General features: G+C 40.1%; 1 protein-coding gene across 2 annotated transcripts in view; it reads right to left on the reverse strand.

Moving 5' to 3' along the window:
• Positions 1–1,799, reverse strand: part of LOC137984369 (small RNA 2'-O-methyltransferase-like) — a 13,624-nt gene extending 11,825 nt beyond the window's left edge. Inside the window, exon 1 of one of the 2 annotated variants that reach the window (XM_068831557.1) lies at positions 1,433–1,799. In XM_068831557.1, coding sequence (XP_068687658.1) covers positions 1,433–1,639 — 207 coding nt within the window. In that variant the 5' untranslated portion in view covers positions 1,640–1,799. The remainder of the gene's footprint in view (positions 1–1,432) is intronic. The other variant, XM_068831547.1, reaches the window with a different exon arrangement.
• Between the last annotated feature and the right edge of the window lie 8,201 nt (positions 1,800–10,000).

A 10,000-nucleotide genomic window follows, 5' to 3' on the forward strand; every position in this document is an offset into this window, starting at 1 on the left:
AGTGGATTGTTAAGCAATAGTTAGTTAGGGTCATTATATAGATGAAAGAGACCAGTGATCCTCACACTTATCTTAATCTAAACAATGGTAGTGGCTTCATACAGCTCAGTTGGTGATAAGAGCATTAGATTTACACAGACATCCCAGAGGTCATGGGTTTGAATCCCGTTCAAGCCATCCGAATTTTTGAAGGTGTCTGTAAAAGACAATTGCTTTAATTGTTTAGATTAGGCAAAAAGATCACTTCTCTCTTTCATTTATACCCCCGCGCTTCAAAAATATACACTTCATTTCATTTGTTGAGTCCTAATCACAGTTGTAGCAATTGAACCCAACAAACTGACCTGCTTTCAACTGAGTGGCTTCATGGCTTAGTTGGTAGAGCATTACCCTGACATCACAGAGGTCATGGGTTCGAATCCCATTCAGGCCACCTAAATTTTTCAGGTGTCTGTAAGAGACTAATATCTTAACCATTTGAGCAATTGTTATCAAAAAAGATTTGGTAATGCAAAGCCAGGCAAAAATTAACGATAAAAACCGACGGTTCGGTTCAGCGAAGTCCCAAAAGACCTACTGAGGTGTTTTAGCATTCAGAAAAAGTGTAGAAATAAGTTCGATTGTTTGGTGAATGAAATGCTTTTCATCAGAGACCTAAAACCCACTCTGAACGTGCAAAGCGATTCAATTGATTATTCGCGCAAAAGTATTTATATAATTAGCTTCAAACACTGTATGCTAATTTCTTGTTACACCTCCCCGCAAACTTTGTAATTTTTATTTCTCCTTGACAATGGCGTCATGAAGACACCGAAACGTCGGTTTTTATCGTTAATTTTTGCCTGTATTTAAGCAATTAGAGCTTAAAAATTTAATGATTAGATAAGTGCAAGGATCACTTCTTTCTTCGTCTTATCATAAATTGCTGCTGAAATAACAAAATGCAGGAATATTTTCAGACCCTGAGAGTTGGTATGTCCCAGCTAATAAGTACCCAGTGTGACAGGTAAGCTGTAGTCGGTAACTTCAACAGTCAAAAATTCCCACAAGGAAAAAATGAAGATACTGTACACTGCATCTACTACAGGATGCATACCGCTGTATCTTCAATATAGGGAAGATATCGTTGATGTCACCGATTGTCATTAATGTGACAACCAAAGCCTCATTGGTTGTCGCGACAAAAGGTCTTTAGCTCCTGTGGTTGGTAAATTTGAATATTAACAAATTAAAGCAATGTTTGTAGCTCAGTGGTGATCTAACCCGAAGGTCGTGGGTTCAATTCCCACCCTGGTCAGAGTTTTTCTCTGTCCTTGTGTGGGCCCATTTCCATTAGTAGGGCTAATGGTTCATATGGGGGTAGAAAACCAGCACTTCACACTACACTCTAACCAGTTAAGTTTGCAAACAGATATCTTCCCTCTCCATATACCTTTTTCGCTTGGTGTTTCTTTACAAGCGCACAAACGGCAGCGTATCTTCGACGGTAAACTGGGGGATCAAATTTCGGACCTTGGAATGCTTCCTCAGCCTCTGTCCGATGTCCGTGTTCAAATTGTTTCTCCAATTCACTTTTAGTTTCACTTTCATGTTTAAGCCCAGCAGAAAAGTTGCCACTTGTGGCCTCCAGAGCATTCATTGCTTCACATTGCTTACCACATTTTGAAGTTTCAAAGCTTCACTCCAACTTACATAAAACAGAAAGTTTTCAGTTGAAGTCACAGAAAAGTTGAAAGATGACTCGATAACTTTTCAGTATTTCAAACACCTTGCCGCCACTTTCCCTTTTGGCGGGAGGTACTTCATGTCAAGCCATCACATAGTTGTCCACCCATCATATAGTACACGTAGTAGCCGGAGTACATGTAGTAGCCGCAGTACGTGAAGTAGCTACAGATGGTAGTAGGTGTAGTAGCTGTAGTACGTATAGTAGCAGTAGTAAGTGTAGTAGGTATAGTAGCTGTAGTACGTGTGGTAGATGTAGTAAGTGTAGTACCTGTAGTAGCTGTAGTAGTTGTAGTAAGTGTAGCTGCTGTAGTAGATGTAGTAGCTGTAGCAGGTGTATTACCTGTAATAGGTGTAGTACCTGCAGTAGCTGTGGTACCTGTAGTGCGTGTAGTTGTTTTAGTACGTGTAGCAGCTGTAGTACGTGTAGTAACTGTAATAGGTGTAGTAGCCGTAGAACGTGTAGTAGCTGTAGTACGTGTAGTAGCTGTAGTCCGTGTAGTAGCTGTAGTTTCCTGTAGTAGCTGTAGTAGGTGTAGTATTATTTGGGACAAATTATGTAGATATAACCACGCAAAGTAACCATGGACTACGCATGTCCACTCTGCCGTCACACGAGTCACGCCCGGTGAGGAAGTGCACTGCTCGGAATATATGCGAATCATGGCGGAGCTATTGTAGCACCCGACTTTAAAAGGAGACTACGAACAAAATGATACATGAAATGAATCATATATTGAACTGCGGTGAGCATAGAAAATCAGGTGAGGCTATGATCCTCTCAGTTATGAACACAATTTTAGCAATTGCTTAGAGAAGCCTCAAAAATCCAGGACTTCAACAGGTTTGAACCCGTGACCTCGCAGTATGCCAGTGCGACGCTCTAACTCTGAATTGAACTCTGAAGACACTGATGTTAGAAGCTGGTAATTTGTGGTTTTAAATGTTCCAATGATGAATGATCAACGAACGATATGATTTTTGAAATGAATCATATATTAAACTGCGGATATCATGAAATCAAGTGAGCTATGATCCTCGTCTGGATCCTCGCAATTTTAGAAATTGCGTAGAGAAGGCGGCAATGCTCTACCAACTAAGCTATGAAGCCTTAAAGTTGGGAGCAGGTCAATTTGTTAGGGTCATGTGTTCTCGTGAAAGGAATGAATGAAAGAAATGTAGAACTTTAAAGTCGGGCTATATACGAAAATGAGAAATGATCTTCGCACTTTACTGGACAATTTTGCATCACGTGAATTTGTTTTATATTAGCCCACGCCACCTTGAGCTTGTAGAATGCCATGGTCAAGATGTGCCCATAATTTGGGTATACAATAACCATGTTCCACTATTAACGTTTTAAAATTAAAATTAAAATCACCGTGTAATTTCCACGAGGAATAAAAAGCTTCCGCCGTCATTGTGTGCCATGGTTAACATATGCCCATTCTTAATTTTGTAGAATGCCACGGTTGATATGCCCATAATTTGGGTACACGATAACAATGTTGCTCTATTAACTTTTTTTTTTATTAAAATAGCCGTGTAATTTGGACGAGGAATAAAGAGCTTCTTCCCATCTCGTGGACTTGTTTTCTATTAGCCCATTTCTCCATGGCAGTTACATAATGATGAAGGAAACTGTCTCAGTTAAGTTTGTAGAATGCTATGGTTAACATATGCCCATAATTTGGGTATACGATAATCATGTTGCTCTATTCACGTTTTTTATTAAAATCACCGTGTACTTTGGACAAGGAATAAAGAGCCTCTTCCCATCTAGTGGTTTTTTTTTTTATATTAGCCTCCTTCTCCATGTAGGGCAACCGTCTTAAGTTTATAAAATGCCATGGTTAACATGTGCCTACAATTTAGGCATACGATAACCATGATGCTATACTAACACTTTTTATTTAAAACACTAAGTAATTTGTTCAAAAAATAGGAATATATACTCTTGCCATCTCGTGGATTTGTTTTATCGTAGCCCACTTTTTCGTGTAGTTTCGTTACTGTATTAGGTTTGTTCCATGCGACGGTTAACATATCATATGTCCATAATTTGGGTTACGATTTTCCTTGTTGGTTTGTCTTCGACTTTTCAATTTCTTCACCTCTAACAGTTGTAGAAGTACTTTGAATGATGAAACTTCGGAATCACAATTCATGGCTAACGCACTTCAGAGCAAGGCTCAAGCAACTGTTGACCAAGTACAGAGTACATTTTTGCACCTAAAATGCGATGAAAGAAGCGAAGTACAGTATTTACTCGAACAAGCGCCGCCCTCGAATAACCGCCGCATTTGGAACAAAAAAGCAGATAAGTTTCAGCCCCGAATAAGCGCCGCGGACCCAATGCGGTGCTTATTCGAGGAATTTCGTCAAATTAAAGAAGCACTAGAAAGTAACTCTAACACAGCTTCGGGAATTTCTTTGCGTGAAAACCGATATTCTTCAGTTGATTGTATTTCTCTGCTCGTCCATTGAGTAAAATGCCGTAAGAGTCAAATGGTGACTATCAAAAGACTATGTACTTATTGACGGAGTGGGAGGGCCAGACGGGAAAATATTTGGCCCTAAAAAGCGACGAAAACCCATAAAATTGAATCGCGCGGAGCAGTACGTGTTCCTAGTAGAGCCGTACGGCTTTTTGCGGCCCTGCTCGTGCTAATGCGTACGGCCCTCATATGGGCATTTTCCCAATAGTTTTTCAATGAGAGCGCGCGTGGGGCCGTACGGGCCATATGATAAGTTTCTGTTAATCTCCGTACAGAAATATTTGTGTGGCGTCCATGATTTGTAAAGAAGCGCCGTCCTCAAATAAGCGCTGCCCTCAAATAAGCGCTGCCCTCGAATAAGCGCCTCACTTTAGGCGTGAAAAATGAAATAAGTTCCGGGGCGCTTATTCAAGCAATTACAGAAACTATCTTTTTTTTTTTAACTTGGTCCGCGCGATCCTTTAAGACCGGGCCTCGGGCTGTAATGGAGCAACAAGCTTAGCAAGGCACTACATTGTACAAAAATGCTTAGAGTTTTAATAAATATTAACTTTAGTTGGAACGACCATATTAAGAAACATGTTAAAAGAGCAGCTCGAAAACTTTCTTTCACTTTCATATTAACTAAGCCTGCGCAGGTTTCGTGTTACAAACTTGTAGTCCATTCTCGTCCCTGGAGTCCTTTGGTCGGCGCCACGAACAAAGACTTTGGCTACAGCCAAAGCAGGAAGTGTTTGGTTCCATATTTCATGGTAGAATGAAATTGTATGTCGTTAGTGTTTCTTGCCAAATCCAAGAATCTGTCCAATAGAATCAGCCGAGTGTTTTTATGACCTTAAAGCCGTTTTCAGCCTACTGTACAAACACGTTCTGTTAAGAGAGCTTTTCCAAAGCTCACACTGTTTCTTGTAATTTTTCTTGCTATTATCGAACTTTTCAAATTATGGACGCAAACCTAGTACAGTTTGCTCCACGAGTAGCACACCCGCGTGCACGAATGAACAAGATGGAAAGAAATTACTGACCGAGATAGAGCTTTTTTTGCATCCCAGCAAACCGGAAACTTAAATGTTTGAATCTGATTGGCTAATTGCGCGCCCCTGAACCGTCCAGCTTTTTACGATACCGACTAGGGTCAGAAATTTTCCTGCGCTAATCGCGGCAAGTTGAAATTGCTGCGAACGTTTTCAAACAAACCAATTCTTACCCATTTAAACAACTTCCCGAAATGACAAATACGCACGAAATATAATTTCCGTACGAAATGGATTCAGATGAGAGTAAACATAATAAAAAATAAATGTACGAGATGCTAAGAAGCTCTTCGTTGCATGTCCTATTACCCAGTTATTTTGATAAAAAAGTTAATATAGCAGCGTGGTTATCGTATACCCAAATTAACCATACCATTCTACAAACTTAAGACCGTCGGTTTCCTTCATGGACAAGGAAGCTATTGTAAAAATAAATACGTGATGGGAAGAGGCTCTATATTCCTTGTCCAGAGTACAAGGGTTAGGGTTCGGGTTAGGGTTAACAAAAAAGTTAATAGAGCAAGATGGTTACCGTATACCCAAATTATGCGCATATATTAACCATGGCATTGTACAAACTTAAGACGCGGTTTCCTACACGGACAAGGAGGCTAACATAAAGAAAACCACGAGATAGGAAATGACTCTTTATTCCTTGTCCAAAGTACACGGTTATTTTAATAAAAAACGTTTATAGAGCAATATGGTTGTCGTATACCCAAATTATGGGCATATGTTTGACCATGTTAACCATTGCATTCTACAAACTTAAGACGAGATAGAAAATTGCCTGGTTAAGTGCGATGATCATTGGTCTTTTTTTCTATAGCCCGACTTCAAATATCTACATTTTGTTCATTTTGTCCTCTCAAGGGAACACATGAGCCTCACAAACTGACCTGCTCCCAACTGTAAGGCTTCATAGCTTAGTTCGTAGAGCATGGCACCGGCATCGCAGAGGTTATGGGTTTAAACGCCGTTGAAGTCCTGAATTTTTCAGGCTTCTCTATGCAATTTCTAAAATTGCGTTCATAAGTGCGAGGATAGTAGCTGTACGTGATTTCATATCCGCAGTTCAATAATTCATTTCATATATCATTTCGTTTGCAGTCTCCTCAAAGTCGGTTGCTAGTTCGGTAGCCTCGCAGCTCCTACAAGGTCTCACCTGATTGAAGACCACCCTTGAGGTTTAACAAAAGAACAAATAACAGAAACAATGGCCCTTTTGTTTTAGGCCTAGGGTAACAGAAACAATGGCCCTTTTGTTTTAGGCCTAGGGTCCATTGTTTCTGTTATTTGTTCTTTTGTTAAACCTCAAGGGTGGTCTCCAATCAGGTGAGACGTTGTAAGAGCTGCGAGGTGACCCTGCTAGTTACGCCATTATTCGTTGCACCTCCTCGCCGTGTGTGACTAGTGTGACGGCAGAGTGGACATGCGTAGTCCATGGTTACTTTGCGTGGTTATATCTACATAATTTGACCCAAATAATACCTAACAGGCGAGACTAGACGGGCAGTAAAGCAATCTCGAACCCAGGCTCTCTCTCTTCTCCTCCCTTGTTGTCGAGGTTGGCAGGAAAGATGGTTTTCGCAATGACGTCATCAAATCACAATCCAAATCCAGAGGTGTTTGAATTTTTATCTATAGGAGGTTGAAGATGACCTAAAAATTAATCTTTTTTCAAGTATCCAGTTCCATGACGTCTTTCGTTTCTAAAATACTGCAGCATTTAGAATTCCCAAATTGTCACCTTGCGTGACACCATGGTACAAAGCTAGACTCATTACTCATTAGTCAAGAAAGACTCATTAGACCATGAAATCTAGCAGAACTACAGACCTATTTCAAACCTGCGCTTTGTGTCCAAAGTAACCGAGAAGGTAGTAGCTTCACGCCTCACTGTTCGAGGATATAAAATGCTTGAAATTTTTCAGTCAGCATACAAGAAGGGACACAGTTTCTTTTCCCGTTTCCATTAAGGATCTTTTATATAGACAGGACTGTAAGATTTTAAAGGCTATTACCTCTGTAGATAACCATCCACTAGGCTCGAATTTAGCACCGAAAAAAGAGAATAAATATAATCTGCGAAAAAAACAGTGTGCCCTCCCCAAGGTTAATACCGAACGATTTATGACATCTTATGTAAATAGACTGATTTTTAAACACAAAATAATGTAGTTTCTACGTAGTTTTTATATCATGCATTTGTAGTTTAACTAGTTTAATTTTTGGGGTAGATTTTTATTGAGTGTATAGGCGATTAGAATGTAACAAAAGATATGTACTCTTATCTTTTGGCAATAAAGACTATTATTACTATTACTATTCTTACACGAATTAACGATGATCTACTTAGAGCGACTGACGACAATGCTTGTGTCATTCTTGTACTTTTGGACCTCTCAGCAGCCTTTGACACTGTTGACCACCAAATATTACTCACACGACTTAAGTGTCGCTACAGTGTCAAAGGTAATGCCCTAGCCTGGATGCGTTCATAACTCTCAAATCGGTTCCAATACCTCAGAGTGGCGAATGATTGTTCATCTAAGCACAAGCTGGCCTGTGGTGTCCCACAGGGATCTGTGTTGGGACCGATTTTGTATTCCATGCATGTACACGGCCCCGATTGCAAATGCCATCAAGCGTCACGGTATGGGGTTTCACTTCTATGCCGATGACACGCATTTATACATGTCATTCAACCCTGCAGATGCTTTACAGTCCAAATCATTAATTGAAGGGTGCATTTAAGATGTCCAAAAATTGATGGTTGTGAACAAGCTTAAGATCAATGGGGATAAGACGGAGCTCCTTGTCCTGACTGCTCGCCACCGTCCTCCACCTCCAACTAGATTCAATCCTGATCGGAGCCGATATTATAAAGCTAGCAAATCTGCCAAGAACATCGGTGTTTGGCTTGATAGAGTGCTTTCTATGGATGTACAAATTAATAATATCTGTAAAACTGCCTTTTTCCACCTTCGTAACATGGCTAAAATTAGAAAGTTCCTTTCGTACCGTCAGTCTGAAGTAGTTATTCATGCTTTTATTTCGTCGAAGTTGGATCATTGTAACGTACTTTTATCTGGCCTACAGCAATCGCAAATTAAAAGACTGCAACATGTACAAAATACAGCTGCCCGCCTGCTAACCTGTTTTATTAAGTCTGGGCTATCCCAAGTCTTATTTCTACGACAGAATATAAAATATGTTGCTCTAATGGCTAGACTTATCATTTTTTTGATCATATTGTCAATGCCAATGTCATTCATCATTTCTAAGAACGTAGAGCATTCGTTGGAGAAAACACCAAGGGAGCTCATGGAAAGGTTTACAAATTTAACACATCTGTAGTTACTTCTCATGTCTTTGACCACGTTTATGTATTTTTCTTTTTTGCGTACTGCATTGTTTTTAAGGTTAGATTCGAAACCAACCGTTAGTTCTAGAATATATAGGCACTTGGACTGTATTAGGAAAAGAAGATCTGGACGATAATTTTCACCAGTTAATAATAATAATAATAATAATAATAATAACGGTTTAATATCAGTACATCCATGATATAGCTCTTCGCCTGATGTAAAAGTAAAATGAGGAAATTAACATAAATCTTAATCAAAAATTTGTAAAAAACTAAGTAATAAACGGTAAAATGTAATCATACAATATATACATACATTATCTAAACTCGGCAAGAAATCATGCCGCCCTATTCCGGCAGCGCTCCCTTAGAATACATAATGTTTGCTTACTTAAAGATTTAAAATCATCACAACATTGAACATGAGATGGCAGAGAATTGAAGAGGGCTGCCGCACTATGCTGAATAATTTAATAGAGTGAACACGCTCAAGGGGTTTATCTCCTACAGATAAATGTATAGGACGTTCAGCTAGAGAATGGTAAGACGACATCTGAAGAGTTGAGAACAACATACACTTAGTCTTTGCAGGGTTCAGCGCCAAGTTGGAGTCCTGGGGCCAGTTTATGATACTTGCAAGAGTCTCATTCATGTCCGCAGCTCTTGAGTCTAACTCCTTGACATTAGAATGACTGTACAGTGAGGTGTCGTCTGCATACTGGTCGCTTTCCATTTGATGGTGGAGTGACCTCGTGTAGATCTGATACGTATAAGTTAAAAATCATCGGTCCCAGGATGGACCCCTGTGGGACGCCTTACTGAGACAACTGGTATGAGGACTTCCTATCGTCGATCTGCACGAATTGAAAGCGGCCAGATAGATAGCTCAAGAGCCACTTGAGAAAGGGTTTTGAGAAACCGAGCTTGTAGAACTTCACGATGGTCTTACCAACTGATATGGTGTCAAAAGCCTTCGAAAAATCCGCTAATACCATAAGTGTGACCTCTTTCCTTTTCATGGCATAGCGAATATCGTCTCTAACTCCCATCAAGGCTGTAGTGGTGGAATGCCCTTTACGGAAAGCAGAGATACGATCGTGAAGAAGATGGGCGTGGTCCGCATAATTCGTCATTTGAATAGCCACAAGCTTCTCAAAAACCTTGGATAGAACAGGAAGGACTGAGATGGGTCGAAGTTGAACTTTAGAGACTGGGTTGTCAATCTTTGGGACTGGAGACAACCGAGCAATCTTTCCAAGCCTCGCGCGACTTAATAAATGCCTTCCGAGCAGTTCTTATTGCCGACTTTAATTTATTCCTGACCGAACGAAACTCATGCCAAGCAGCATAAGTGCTGGTCTGGTGAGCGGTAA

The sequence above is a fragment of the Montipora foliosa genome, chromosome 2 (genome assembly GCF_036669935.1).
Source record: "Montipora foliosa isolate CH-2021 chromosome 2, ASM3666993v2, whole genome shotgun sequence".
Classification (NCBI taxonomy): domain Eukaryota; kingdom Metazoa; phylum Cnidaria; class Anthozoa; order Scleractinia; family Acroporidae; genus Montipora; species Montipora foliosa.